This window comes from Sinocyclocheilus grahami, unplaced genomic scaffold, assembly GCF_001515645.1.
Source record: "Sinocyclocheilus grahami isolate Dianchi unplaced genomic scaffold, SAMN03320097.WGS_v1.1 scaffold1593.1, whole genome shotgun sequence".
Classification (NCBI taxonomy): Eukaryota; Metazoa; Chordata; class Actinopteri; order Cypriniformes; family Cyprinidae; genus Sinocyclocheilus; species Sinocyclocheilus grahami.
In genome coordinates this window covers 109,191-124,924 of record NW_015506772.1, presented here as the reverse complement: position 1 = coordinate 124,924, position 15,734 = coordinate 109,191, and the positions used below count along the sequence as shown (strand labels likewise).

Here is a 15,734-nt window from a genome sequence, read left to right as displayed (position 1 = left end):
AAAAGATTAAAGGTGGATGATGTCAAAATAGTTTGGTGATCAAATCAGAAATATGGTGAGAATTAAATTATATTTTAGTAATTTTTTTAATTGAGGTTGTAGTTCTCTCACAATTCTGAAGAAAGAATATTAGACAGCTAAACAAAATCTGATGGAATGTATGAATGGAATGATTCAATGACTCACACAAGATTTACTTGATTCATTACTGGATGAATCCGTGTATTTGAATGAATCTCTTGAATGAATGATTCAAAGACAAATACATTTTTAACAGCTCATTTTCGCCAACTAAAAAAACAAATGCATACACAGGAATTGATAGGCGAAATTTAATTTTTTATTTTACAACACGCATTCGATTCCTTCAGTATCTGATTCTGGATTTGGAATTGATTTTCGATTCCCAACCCTAGTAAGCCCATACATACACCCGTCCACAGACCCTCCCCTCAGAGAAATCAGGACAGAAGCAGTCAAAAGTGCACTAAAGAGACGGATGTGATGTGATCTAGACTCCTCTCCCCTCCATTCTGTCTCGACCCTGTTCCTCTCTTGTCTGACTGCGTTTCAGTATTCTGTCCTGTTAACAGTCAAAGGCGTCGTTTAACAATCGTTTACTCACCTCATGTCGCTCAGACCTGTGTGAATGACTTTCTTCTGTGGAACACACAAAAGAAGATATTTTGATAAATGTCTCTAAATGGCTATTTTTTTGTCCATACAATGAAAGTCAGTGGAGTCCAATGTTGTTTGGTTCCCAACGTTCTTTAAAACATTTTTTGTTTCACAGATTAAAGAAAGTCACAGGTTTGAACGAGATGGAGTAAATTAGACACTGTTTCATTTTTGGATTAAAGAGACCTTTTACAAACACAAGATGTCTGTTCGTCATTATGATTCTCATGCTTGCTTGCTGTGAAATCTTTCCAAACCAGGGTCTAGTTCACTGCTGGCATGAAAACGATCTGGCCTAATTTGCGGAAATGACCCACTGTTGATTATAGTTTGTTTATTATGGTGCGTTTGTCTTGGCTGAAATTTCCTTTGTGAAGCAGCTAGTATTGGTCACGTCGCTGCAAAATAATACACTCTTAAAAATAAAGCTTCCAAAAGGGGGTTTTCACACTGAGGCCATAGAAGAGCCATACTTGGTTCCCCAAATAACCTTTCAGTGATCATTTCTTAAAATAACCATTTTTTGTGTGAAGAATATTTTAATCATCTAAAGAACCCTTTTCCACTACGGATGTTAAAGGTACTTCATGGAACCATCAGGGCCATTAAAGAACCTTTATGGTGCAGAATGTGTGTAAATATCCTCACTACTTCAGCTGTTGCTGTTTTTGTTTTTAAACTCTTCCACTGCTGTTTCTTTTATCGAATCTGGTTTTCCGTCTTTGTCCAGGTTTGTTCGGGAATGGCCTGCTGGATGTCGGATCTTCTGTTTCCGTAGCGACCGCCGGGCCCTTTAACGGCACAGACGCCGGGCCGATGATGGCCGATAACGAGACGATGTCACCGCAGGTCATCCTGACAAACACCCCTCCGCAGTGGGACTCGGCACACTGGATGCCTCGCGCCGACACCTCCTCTTCATCCTCACTGGCGGGCCCCACCGCCACGGCCCCTGTGGACTGGGGGACATCTGTCTCCACTGTGACGAGCGTGAGCACAGACGCTGGTATGGTCATAAAGAGCATGTGTTTGCATGTGTGGCTTAAAACAATACAGAAATGATTCTCTCGTCATCCCTGTTGTATATGACCTTCTTTCTTCAGATGAACACAATGTTTTTTTTCTCTCTGCGAGTCCATTTAATGCAAGTCTCAAATGCATGGTTTCTGCAGGTCTTAAAAAGCCTTAATTTACCTTCGCACAAATTAAGCCCTTAAAAAGTCTCAAATCAGAGCAGAAAGTCTAACATTCATAAAGTCATTAAATGTTGCATGCATTGCAAAAAAAAAAAAAAAAGAATATCTCAGTGTCTTGTTTTCCAGTGCAAATATCTAAAGATTCTTAAATCAAGATATATTTACTGGAGATGCAAAATTAAGATATGAAGTATTGTTTTCTACTAAATTAATGAAAATGAAGTGAGTGTTGATTGCCGTCACGTGGCTGGTTGTTTTGTGGAAAGTCAACGTTGGGACTTGTGTTTTATGTACTCACGAACACAGATTATTTTTCTAAAAAATGTGTTCATCTGAAGAAAGAATGTGAACGATCCCTTTAAATGTCACATGCTTCGCCTCATATTTTATCATCTGCTGTATGCTTGTCTCTCTCTCTTTAGCCCTTTTATGTCAAACATCTCGCTGCTTTTGTCCTCTGCAGACCAGCTGCTAATCTAATTTCAGCACAGATTTTTCTCCTGTCTCTCTCTCTGTCCATTTGTGTGTGAGACGGCGTGTTTCAGTGTCCTCAGTGAAGGTTCTGTCCTGAAAGTCATCTGTGTGTGTCCTCTTGTGATGACCTCAACAGAGGGTGTGCCGTATGCTTTTATTTGTCTCTGTCTTCTCCAAACAGCCTAATGATTAATCATCTTTCCTGAGGTCTGTGTGTGTGTGTGTGTGTGTGTGAGAAAGCTGTTCCTCTCGTCTTTCTGACTTTGACTTAAGCACTAGAATCACAATTACAATCAGACTCTCTTAGAGAGCATACACACACACACACAGAATCACTTACACAAACACACACACACACACACAAACACAGACTCACACACAACAGACTCATACACACACAAGGCTGGATTGGTAATCGGGCATACCGGGCATTTTCCCGGTGGGCCGACGCACTTAAGGGGCCGACAGAATGTTTTTTTGCCGAAAAACATACGCAGGGACAGCAAGCAGCCAGTGGCCCATTGGTTTGTCTCCTGTATTGACAGCGTAAACATCCAATCACAATGCGCTATAGACGGAGCGATGAAGTATTTTGCTCCTCCTATATAAAGATCGCTTCACCCCAACTTCTTCCTCGTCGGCTTTTCCCACGTTTTCACAGCAACTTTATCAAGAACAGGCTTGCGCTGCGGTGAGTGATGCGGGCCAAAGAGCCAGAGAGGAGGAGAAGAGGAGAGTAGTTGAATCTGTTAAGTGCTTGATAGGGACTCGCAGCGGAGGCAGGCATCTAACCTATCCTGATGTGTGTGCGCAGTTGCGCGCCATGAGTGTATGCGTAAACACTTTTTAATAAAACGTAAATTCGTCCCCCACGATTTTTTAGCCAAGTCAAGTCAAGTGTGTTCATAGAGGTTTCCATGGGCCAATGCGAATAAAGCTAGATTTAAATAAAAAAAGACACGATATTGTCGGACCTGATGTTTTATTCTTATCCAAAACTAGATGTGATATGAGTGTGATACATAGGCTACATACATACACTACCAGTCAACATGCTTTGAACAGTAAGAAAGATCCAATAGAAAGATCCAAAGATCAGCATTCATATGAAATAAAAAGCTTTTGTAACATTATACACATACCATTCAAAAGTCAGTATTTTTATTTTATTTTTTATTTTATTTTTATTTTTTGGGGAAATTATAGAAATTCATACTTTTATTTAGCAAGGATGCTTTAAATTGATCAAAAGTGACGATAAAGTTTATAATGTTACATTTATAATGTTACAAAAAAAATTATATTTCAGATAAATGCTGTTCTTCTGAACTTTCTACTTTAATCAAAGAAACCTGAAAAAATCTACTCAGCAGTTTTCAACATAATAATAATATATCTGAATAAAATATCTGAATGATTTCTGAAGGATCATGTGACTGGAGTAATGATGCTAAAGCTCTGCTTTGAAATCACAGGAATAAATTACATTTTAAAATATATTCAAATAGAAACAGTTATTTAAATAGTATAAATATTTCACAATATTACTGCTTTTGCTGTATTTTGGATCAAATAAATGCAGGCTTGGTGAGCAGAAGATAATTATTTAAAAAACCTTTTGAATCTTACTGTTCAAAAACTTTTGACTGGTATAGTGTATATATATCCTGCCCTGCACACACACACACACACACACACACACAGACGCGTCAGCCAATCAGATTTCTCTCGTGTTTGTTTACAGGTTTCTGCTCTGACATCACGGAGAGTCAGTGTCACATGCTGCCGTACAACCAGAGCGGAGTGTTGCCGGGGACGACGGTCGTCAAGATCAGCGAGCTGCAGATGTTCCTCAAGTTCTTCAGCTACCTGAGTCGACTGTCCTGCTACAGACACATCATGCTGTTCGGATGCTCCATCGCACTCCCACAATGCATCAGCCACAGAGACCGCAGGTCTGTGACACCCATCACGCTGTGTCTCGTGTTCTGCTTCAGTGTGCTTCATTGCCAGGTTATTGATTTGCATGTAAACTGGCAAATCAGGTTATTTCAGTAAACTTATTTGTGACTCTGCAGCACAAAAGCAGTCATAAGCAGCACAGATATATTTGTAGCAATAGCCAACAATACATTGTATGGGTCAAAATTATACATTTCTCTTTTATGCCAAAAATCATTAGGATATTAAGTAAAGATCATGTTCCATGAAGATATTTAGTAAATCTCCTACCGTAAATATATCAAAACTTAATGTTTGATTAGTAATATGCATTGCTAAGAACTTCATTTGGACAACTTTAAAGATGATTTTCTCAATATTTAGATTTTTTTGCACCCTCAGGTTCCAGATTTTCAAATATTGTCCGATCCTAACAAACCACACATCAATGTTAAGATCATTTATTCAGCTTTCAGACAATGCATAAATTGACAAATGCATGAAAAATTGACCCTTATGACTGGTTTTGTGCTCCAGGGTCACATTTCTGGTAGTTATCAGCGTATTGATGCGCATGTAAATGTGCTGTCCTGAAAGTCAGAAGCACAGAATCCTCTATAACCTAACTGTGTAATACAAGAATAACCAGCCCAAAACTGACGGAAGTTGAATTTAAGAATGTTATTTCCAGGTTCAAAAGATAAAATCCCAGGGTTTCGGTGTACATTTCTGAACCTCACTGTCCCCTCACATACACGCTCATTTAGCAGATGCTTTGGCATCAGTGAGCAGGAATACAGATGATGCAAGTGAGCAGCAGTCAGTGCTGGGTAGATCACTTACAAACTGTAGTCCATTACTGATTACAGATTACATTATGGAAATTGTAATTAGTAACATAATCTGTTGGATTACATTTATTATGTAAAGTATTCAGAGTAGATTACTTTGACCTAACTCGTGACAAAATATTTTCTGTTCTTTGTTATCAACATCTTGAAGTGCATTTAACATTATGCCAAGGTTTCCCAAACTGGGCTTCATGAGATGATGAAAAGCTAATAATGTCAAAATAAGCTAATTATGTGGCCTTTCTGTTTTCTGTGTAATTATAGTCTCCTGACTAGTGGCTAGTGTGTGCAGTTCTGTAAAACTGGAAGACTTTAAATTTAAGAGAGAAGAAAAATTCAGACAATCATTATGAATAATATACTGACATTGTGTAAATTATATGTAATCTATAAAAAGTAACTATAATCTGACTATGAGCCCTTTAACATGTATAAGTACAAATTTTTGGAATCTGATTGCGTAATTCAGATTACATGCAATCAATTACTACCCAGCACTGACAGCAGTTTTTGTTCTTATTGAAAATAAAATAATGAAAGAACAGTGCATTAACTCTTGTGCTGTGCTGAAAATCCTTTACCTCATTTAGTGTTCCTGGTCAAAAATAACACTAAACCTGGCCTTTTAAAAACGGCTCATTATACATTATAATATCACCAAATATTGGATTCAATCTTTTTGTCAACTGGTGTCCTTCAGTTTCAATTAGTATTTGAGTGATTATAGGCCTCATTGATCTGAGCTTATGCACCTCAGCTCTAGAGTTAAAAAAAGCATAATTTGTGGATAATTTAGTCAATGTTCACTCCAAAACTGAGGCTCAGATCAACGAGGCCTACAGTCAATCAGCTCCAAAAAGAAAACAAAACCTGTGCTAACCGAAAGAAAACAAGTCCATGAAAAGACTGAATGCAATACTTGGCAATATAATATAGCATAATGAGATTTAAATTCATTTTTAAAGGGCTGCTCGTTTTTGAATGGGAAACCCACAAGTGTAACAGGGTGGGGGGGGAATCCTAACAAAGAACAAAAATAATCAGTTTTTGGGGGAAGTTGTCATACCCTGTCAGTAAGTGTTATTCCAATGCGATAACATTAACTAGCATCTCATGGGAAAATGAAAATGCTCTCTGGGTGAAAATGACCCACGTGTAGCGCTGGCGTGTTTCTGCCGCAGGACTCTGGTTCTGCCCTGTCGGTCGTTCTGTGAAGCGGCTCGTGAGGGCTGTGAGCCTGTGCTGCAGATGTTTAACGCGTCCTGGCCGGAGTTCCTGCGCTGCTCTCAGTTCACCAACAACACGGGAACGAACGCTGAAAACACGCCGCTCTGCTACACGCCGCGACACGCCAGAGGAAAGCTCTGTGAGTGCTCGTCCAGTACTGGAATCACGTCTGGAGCGGCCACGTTCTGACTGTTGTGTTTTTGGGATTCTGTCTTCAGCTGCGTGCGGAGGAAGCGATCACTTCCTGTGTGCGACCGGAATATGCGTCCCCCTGAGGCTAGTGTGCAACGGATTCAACGACTGCGACGACTGGAGCGACGAGGCCGACTGCAGTAAGTGTGTACTTCTCATTCCCTACACTCTTAAAAATAAAGGTGCTTCAAAAGGTTCTTCAAGCGATGCCATAGAATAACTATTTTTAGTTCCACAAAGAAACATTCAGTCAAAGGTTCTTTAAAGAACCATCTCTTTCTTACCTTTTTGTAATCTGAAGTACCTTATTTCGCCACAAAGAAGCTTTTGTGAAACAGAAAGGTTCTTCAGATGTTAAAGGTTCTTTATGAAACCATTCAGACAAAAAGGTTCTTCTATGGCATCGTGAAGCACCTTTATTTTTAAGAGTGTAGCTGTGCATCAGATCCAGCCCCATCAGATATGAGAAAATGATGCAAGGAAAGAAAATGCAGACAGAAAGCCGATGGATTTGTACATTACATTTTTCTTGATCTCTCGAGCGTCACTTCAGAGCGTCATCAGCTGCTCTCAAGGGATCTGCTCTTATGGCAGTGAGGTTTGGTTATTCATATCACTGCAAAAATGATTTTCTTCCTTGGTATTAAAACAAGCAAAAATATGTGCCAATGGGGTAAGAAAAATCATCTTAATTTAAAGGCTAAACAAGATTATCTTTCTTACCCCATTGGCAGATATTTTTGCTTGTTTTAAGCAAAAACTAACTAAATTTGGATAATATTTTCAGAAAGCAAGACATAATATTGGAAAGTAAATGCTTCCTGATTCAAGAATTTGTAGATATTTATACTAGAAAACAAGACAGAAATACTAAGGAAGATAATCATTTTTTGCAGTATAAATTAAAATGTGGTGTTTATTTAAACTGCAAAGGAAAAAACACATTACAATTATGACCGATGAAACAGAAGTATGCATTATACATTATCAGTTTTTTTTTAGAAGAAAAACTGTGCATCCTCGCTCACAGCTCGTCTGAAAGCTTCCTCGTTCCTCGCCTCCTCATGAAGCAATTACAGAAGATGACTGAGCTTGATGGATATCCGGTCACGGCTGGAGGACGGAGGAGCGAGGAAACGAAGATGCATCAGTTTGAGTATTGAGAGGCACCTGTGCTCACACACAGTAACGCAGTTTGCATCCAGGCACTGAAGAATCATTCATTCTCTTCTCTTTGGTTCACTGTGATCCTGTGCTTCTGTGGTGTGTCCAGCTTGTGCAGATGCTCAGTATCTGTGTGCTACCGGTCGCTGCATCAGTTCTGATCTGCTGTGCGACGGCTACGATGACTGTGGAGATCTGAGCGATGAGCAAAACTGTGGTGAGTTCTGACACCTGGATTCACAATTGAAATCAAATCATCGAGGGCGGTTAGGGTTAGCATGTTAGCACACATGCTGGCTCAGTGCTGGGGGGACGCATTACAAGTAACACGAGTTATGTAATCAGATTACTTATTTTAAGTAACTAGTAAAGTAACGCATTACTTTTTAATTTAGAAGGAAATATCTGAGTTACTTTGTTTCCATGTGTTGCGTGACAGCTCTGGTGTTGCCATGGTGACAGAAATCAGGAGTCAGTGCAGAGTGTTGTGTGTGAACATGATCTTACTGTAGATCTAGACTCAATATCAACAAGTGTTTACTCATCTCACTGCACACAAACACATTCAGTGCTCCTCACAATCAATACATACAGTCCAATACAAACTCAGAATATTATACAAACCTGTAATAATTAAATGTTAAATACCATTTATGTATTTAATTCCATTTCATTAACCAATGTCTTTGCTGCTGACCTTCGGTGATCCAAATCAACTATATTAAACAAAAATTACACATTTGTGTTTGATTTGTGTTATTGTTGAATCGTGTTGAACTTTCTTCTCCTGCGTCATATTCTTCATGTGATTAGTTTGTTACTTTGTTTCCATGTGTTGCGTGACAGCTCTGGTGTTGCCATGGTGACAGAAATCAGGAGTCAGTGCAGAGTGTTGTGTGTGAACATGATCTTACTGTAGATCTAGACTCAATATCAACAAGTGTTTACTCATCTCACTGCACACAAACACATTCAGTGCTCCTCACAATCAATACATACAGTCCAATACAAACTCAGAATATTATACAAACCTGCAATAATTAAATGTTAAATACCATTTATGTATTTAATTCCATTTCATTAACCAATGTCTTTGCTGCTGACCTTCGGTGATCCAAATCAACTATATTAAACAAAAATTACACATTTGTGTTTGATTTGTGTTATTGTTGAATCGTGTTGAACTTTCTTCTCCTGCGTCATATTCTTCATGTGATTAGTTTGAGCGGCGCCCTCTACTGTACAGACGAGACTTTACATTTCCTTCAGTGAAAGGGCTTTTATACATTTGTAAAAGAAGAACTTTTTATATTAAAAACAAACAAGCAAGCCCCGCCCAGATTTAAAAAGTAATTAAAAAATATTGCAACGCTTTACTTTCCATAAAAAGTAACATAATTATTAACTTTTTTAGGGAGTAACGCAATATTGTAATGCATTACTTTTAAAAGTAATTTTCCCCAACACTGTGCTGGTTTGTTGAAGACAGAAGTGTGTAAAGAGAGCAGACGCCAGAGTCTTTGTGCTGCTCTGATCAGCTGGGTCTGAACTTCTCCTCAATAAAGCATAATGAATTTCTGCTTGTGTTTTATTTAATTTGAGACATAATTCAGAAATAATGTGGCCTTTGCGGTGCTGTAGTGTGTGACCCGACTAAAGAGCATCACTGTGGAGAAGGACGCTGTATTCCCCGAGACTGGCTCTGTGACGGAGATCACGACTGCCTGGACAAAAGTGACGAGCTGAACTGCTGTGAGCTGCTGCACACACACACACACACACACACACACTCTCTCTCTCTCTCTCTCACACACACACACTCACATACTCACACACTCACACACACACTCACACATTCACACACACACACACACACACACAGGTTTGTTTTTGTGAAAAATGTTACTATGCATAAAACATATGTTAATATGTGTGTGTAGCGTGTAAGTCCCAGGGTTTAGTGGAGTGCAGGAACAAGCAGTGTATTCCCAGCGCCTTCCGCTGTGATGGTGAAGATGACTGTAAAGATGGCAGTGATGAAGAGAACTGCACACAACAGCAGAGTGAGTACAAACACACACCCTCACACACACTCCTCTGATCAGTCAGTTGTTGTTTATGGCTCTCTCTCTGTCTCTCAGCTCTGGGTTTGTGTCCTCCTGGTCAGTCCAGTTGTACTTCAACCTCCTGCTCCTCTGGCTGTCATGGAAACACGTCATGTGACCTGCGCAACACTGTCAACAACTGCAGTGAGTCAAACAACTGACCCCTGACCTCTGACCTCTGGCCAAACACAGAGCTCTGCAGAGTTTCCCATCATTTGCTTTAGATTTAGTGACAATTAGTTCAGTGAAATAGCAAAGCACTTGCATTTAACTCTCTCCCCGCCAGCATTTTGAAAAAAGTTGCCAGCCACCGCCAGCGTTTTTGATGATTTTCACTCAAATTTCATGGCCCCCAGAATATTTTGCTGTTTGAATATCTGAACATGCAATAAATACATCAAATACAGATCAGACCCTCTACTTTCAAACAAAAAAATCTGTTTTATTCTAGCTTCAAGCATTGTTTTTTTATCAACACTTGTAACTGCACACAACAGGTTTCATAAAAAAAGCAACATTTTGAGCAAAAAGCTGAGAAAATCACATTTTGATCAAGTACTGCATCTGTATCATATTCAGTAATATTATCAAAGCAAAGCTGCAGTAGATGGCTTGCATCAGCGCTCCCAAAGCTTCACAGTCTTTTCTGGATCCACATTTCACTCGGGAACATTAGTCAGTTTTCATTTATATGCGGTTAGTGTTGGCTGCATTATTTTCATATGCATATGCTTACATATGAGATCGCTGGTTTCTGCGTCTTCCTGGTCTGTGTTTTTGATCGAGTGATTCTAGACTCATTCAGGAGATGTGTGATAGCGCCCCCTAGCGTATAACAGTGAGAACACGGAAACCTGGAAAATTCTGTGTTTGGCCGGTAAGCGTTGTCTCATGAATAACGGAAAATTCCATGTTTGGAGTGAAAGAGTTAAGTGACGCGATTGGATGATTTTAATTTCTTGTAAAAACAGACATCAAAGACACGTTAATATTTGACACAGATGTGTGTGTGTGTGTGTGTGTTTGTCAGGTGGCTGTGAGCCCATCTCTCTGGAGATCTGCATGAATCTGCCCTATAACTCCACCCGCTTCCCCAACTATCTGGGTCATCACTCTCAGAAGGAGACATCCGTGAGCTGGGAGTCCTCGCTCTTTCCTGCGCTCGTTCAGACAAACTGCTACAAATATCTTATGTTCTTTGCGTGTACGGTGCTTGTGCCTATGTGTGACCCTGTAACGCAGCAGAGAGTGCCACCCTGCAGGTCAGTCTGTGTCTGTGTGTGTATGGGCCTTTATAATTTTATATATAATAGACATTGATGACTGTGCGTGTGTATTAGGTCTTTGTGCAGGAATTCTAAGGAACGATGTGAATCAGTGCTGGGAATTGTGGGATTGCAGTGGCCTGAGGATACAGACTGCGCTCAGTTTCCAGAGGAAGGTCAAGCAAATAGTTCCTGTTTGCTTCCTGACCCGGATGTGAATGGTCAGTGTGCAGTCAAGCTAATATTTACATTTGAACAAGCTATCTGAATATCTTGGTGGTGCTGGAGGCACAAAACCAGCAGAAATGTTAAGATCTTCCCTATCAATGTACCAAATGTCATTTGTTTTTAACCTTGCAGTTCTATTGCCTGATAGAAGATCCACAGATACACTATATGCACAAAAGTATTGGGACTCCTGATCTTTACACCAGCAGGGACATTAATGACATCTCATTCTAAATACATAGACATCAATATGGAGTTGGTCCCCGTTAACAGCTAACAGCTTTCACTCTTCTGGGAAGGCTTTCCACATGATTTTGGAGTGATTCTGTGGGAATGTTTGCCCATTCATACATCTACATTTACATTTATTCATTTTGCAGATGCTTTTATCTAAAGCAACAGTTGGGGAACTGTAAGTCTGTAAGTCTTTTATCCAAAGATTTACAGTTGGGGAATACATCAAGCAATTTTTCTTAAAGAGGCAAAAAGACACCAGAAGTGCTCATAATACCAAGTTTCAGGCATTATTCAAATAAGTACAAGCTGGACAGGGAAAGAATAAAGGAAAGAGAAGACAAAGTCAGATTATGACAAAATAGATTAGTTTTTAGCTGTCGCTTGAAAATTGTCAAGGATTCAGCATTCCGGATAGGGGTGGGAAGATCATTCCACCAGCCAATTGATGGGGTAATTGTAGAAGAACCTAGCTGGATGGTGAAATCATGCTGTAGAGTTGGAGTGGCGGGGAAGACTAGAAGTTCAGTCTTTGCCAGGTTGAGCTGTAGGTGATGTTCTTTCATCCATGCCGAGATGTCTGCCAGGCAGCCTGAGATCCGTGCAGCTACCGTTGGATCATCTGGTTGAAATGAGAGATAGAGCTGTGTGTCATCAGCATAGCAATGGTAGGAGAAGCCATGTGCCTGTATGATGGGACCCAGTGATGTAGTGTATATGGAGAAGAGGAGGGGTCCAAGAACTGAGCCTTGAGGAACCCCAGTGACCAGGTGATGTGCTTTGGCTGCCTCTCCTCCTCAGGCCACCCTGAAAGACCTACCAGTGAGATAGGATTCAAACCAGCGAAGTGAAATCCCTGTGATTCCCAGTGATGAGAGGGCAGACAGGAGGATCTGATGATTGACTGTGTGAAAAGTGGCAGATAGATCCAGCAGAATAAGAATTGATGATTTGGAATCAGCTTTTGCAATGACTGACAGTAGCGCAGTCTCAGTTGAATGGCCACTCCTGAAACCTGACTGGTTAGTGTCCAGTTGGTTGTTCTGTGAAGGAAACAATGATACTTGGTCGAAAACAACTCGTTCGAGGGTTTTCGCTATGAATGGAAGGAGAGAGACAGGCACTGATGCTGGAAGCACAGCATTGTCCAAAATGTCTTGGTATGCTGAAGATTGGTCGCTGCACAGAACAGGTTTCTGCTGCTCCAGAGTCCAGTATCTATGTGCTTTACACACTCCATCCCACGCTCGGCATTGCACTGGTTAATGTGAGGCTGCATGAAGCTGCTTGGCCATTGAAACCTATTCATGAAGCTCCACCATTTAGTCAGATTTTCTTGCTCTTTCAATTGCGTAAACTATGCGTTTACATAACATCTCCGTTATCACGAAACTCAGGACACGCAACAAAAACAGCTCAGAACGCGGCATCCTCCATTCATCGGTTGATGATGTTTGTAAATCCCGCGAATAAAGGGATTAGCGGCTTCAGAGTTCCTGTTGCTGGTGCGAAAGCAACCAGGAGAAATTGGTTCTCTAGGAATAACCCTGCTGGCTAGTTCCTAGAACTAAGCTCCTAGAACTACGCGGTGTGAAAGCACCTATTGAAACCCAAGTGTGACCCAATACTTTTGTCCATATAGTGCAGGACAAATGCACGTCAAGTCAACACATCTGTTTCTGTAGCACTTTATACAAAACAGATTATTCCAAAACAGCTCCACAGTAATAAACAGGAAAATAACAGTGCATAAAATGCATCAATTATGAAACTAACGTAGCTGTAAAGCAGCTCAACAGGAGACAATCATTGTTCAGATCAATACATTTCAATGATTTGATGATCATGCAGTATCCTGAAAACAAGACATAAAAGCTTCCCCAGTTTCCCATGAGGGTTAGGTGATCGTGTGTGTGTGTATGTGTTTCAGAGTGCTCACCCAGTCACTTTAAGTGTCGCTCGGGAAGGTGTGTCCTCTCATCCAAACGCTGTGATGGACACATGGACTGTGATGATGACAGCGACGAGGAAACATGCGGTTAGTAAAACACACTCACGTGACGTGATGGGTAGCATTAACCCGCTTACAAATATACCCAGTGTTTCCTGTGTGTGTCTGTCACTAGGGTGTGTGGAACGGGGCTTGTGGGAATGTCCCGGAGACAAAACCTGCATCCATCACAACATGATCTGTGACGGCTTTCCTGACTGCAGCCAGCAGGAGGACGAGAAGAACTGCTGTGAGTGAATGACACACACACACAGAGAGAGAGAGAGAGTTTAGCGGTGCTGGTGTGTGTACGCGCTCATGTGTGTGTTTGTGTTTTCAGCTGTGTGTAGCAATCATGAGATGGAGTGTAACAATCATCAGTGTGTTCACCGCTTGCTGTGGTGTGACGGCAGGAGACACTGCTCTGACAGCTCAGACGAGTGGAACTGTGGTAAGAGACTCCAGATCCGTCCATTCGTCTTCAGCTGAACCCAAGTGAAAAAAAAGTGCACTTCCATATTGTACTTAAAGTGCTACTCGTAAACCGAGTATGCTGTTCTGTGTCAGCTGTGCCATGCAGATGCGTTTTCTACGTTGTTTGCACTTTGATCTAAACGAAAACAACTGTTTACTTTCAGTGGATATTCTCCAAAATGGCACAAGGGTGACACAGAGGAGACGAATTGTTGAATAAAGTCGTTATTTTTGTTTTCTTTTGCGCAGAAAAAGTATTCTCGTAGCTTCGTAAAATTACGGTTGAACCCCTGATGTCACATGGATTATTTTACAGATCTCCTTGCTATGTTTCTGGACCTTGATTGTGTAAGGACCCTTGCTGTCTATGGGAGGGTCAGAGAGCTCTCGGAATTAATCAAAAATATCTTAATTTATGTTCTGAAGATGAACGGAGGTCTTGCGGGTTTGGAATGACATGAGAGGGAGTAATTAATGAGAGAATTTTCGTTTTTGGGCGAACTAACCCTTTAAGATCAACTAAGTGTACTCAACTGTGCTATTTTGGGATACCATGAATATGAACTAAAATGCACTTTTAACATACTATCTCTGTATTTAAAAAATGTACGAAATTACGGTTGAACCCCTGATGTCACATGGATTATTTTACAGATCTCCTTGCTATGTTTCTGGACCTTGATTGTGTAAGGACCCTTGCTGTCTATGGGAGGGTCAGAGAGCTCTCGGAATTAATCAAAAATATCTTAATTTATGTTCTGAAGATGAACGGAGGTCTTGCGGGTTTGGAATGACATGAGAGTGAGTAATTAATGAGAGAATTTTCGTTTTTGGGCGAACTAACCCTTTAAGATCAACTAAGTGTACTCAACTGTGCTATTTTGGGATACCATGAATATGAACTAAAATGCACTTTTAACATACTATCTCTGTATTTAAAAAATGTACGCTTGAACCATCTTTCATACACTAGTACACTCAAGTGTACTACAAGTGGTGACTAAATCATTTTTTTTAAATACAAAGTTTTTACAGAGAGTATGTTAAAAGCACATTTTAGTTTATATTCATGGTGTCCCAAAATAGCACAGTTGAGAATGTCTTATATCTTAAGAAGTACTAAAGAATAATTTTTAGTATATTAAGTACAAAATTAGTGTGTGAAAATAGAGCACTTTAAGTACATTATGGATGTGTACGTTTTTTTCATCTGGGAACTTCTGAAGGAAAGCGATGCAAAGACTGTTTTTCCACAACTTGGCACTGCACAGAATCTTGATCTCTTCAGAGTATCTTTATAATTTGGTTTCTACGTAGACCTACGTAAACAATACATGTGCGAATTGGTGGGCGGGGCTAAACAGGCAGTGATATATTATTGGTGAGCGGGACTAAACAGGCAGTGATATATTATTGGGGGGCGGGGCTAAACAGGCAGTGATGTATTATCGGGGGGGGGTCTTCTTCTGCGGAGGCGGGGTTTAGCCACACTTTTACATCATAGAGTGGCACATTCCACAAGCTGTCGTTTGGGCTAAACAGGCAGTGATATATTATTGGTGGGCGGGACTAAACAGGCAGTGATATATTATTGGTGGGTGGGACTAAACAGGCAGTGATATATACTCGGTGGGCGGGGCTAAACAGGCAGTGATATATTATTGGTGGGCGGGGCTAAACAGGCAGTGATTTATTATTGGTGGGCGGGGCTAAAC

At 40.5% G+C, this 15,734-nt stretch overlaps 1 protein-coding gene across 1 annotated transcript in view; it reads left to right on the top strand.

Moving 5' to 3' along the window:
- Positions 1-1,401: 1,401 nt before the first annotated feature.
- LOC107571433 (atrial natriuretic peptide-converting enzyme) overlaps positions 1,402-15,734 on the top strand; it is a gene marked incomplete at its 5' end in the record, with an annotated part of 34,675 nt that continues 20,342 nt past the window's right edge. Inside the window, 13 exons of the mRNA XM_016257760.1 lie at positions 1,402-1,684; positions 4,093-4,303; positions 6,322-6,506; positions 6,586-6,699; positions 7,833-7,940; positions 9,365-9,475; positions 9,664-9,786; positions 9,865-9,972; positions 10,859-11,090; positions 11,169-11,314; positions 13,486-13,593; positions 13,682-13,795; positions 13,886-13,996. Of these exons, the coding sequence (XP_016113246.1) occupies positions 1,402-1,684; positions 4,093-4,303; positions 6,322-6,506; positions 6,586-6,699; positions 7,833-7,940; positions 9,365-9,475; positions 9,664-9,786; positions 9,865-9,972; positions 10,859-11,090; positions 11,169-11,314; positions 13,486-13,593; positions 13,682-13,795; positions 13,886-13,996 (1,954 nt within the window). The remainder of the gene's footprint in view (positions 1,685-4,092; positions 4,304-6,321; positions 6,507-6,585; positions 6,700-7,832; positions 7,941-9,364; positions 9,476-9,663; positions 9,787-9,864; positions 9,973-10,858; positions 11,091-11,168; positions 11,315-13,485; positions 13,594-13,681; positions 13,796-13,885; positions 13,997-15,734) is intronic.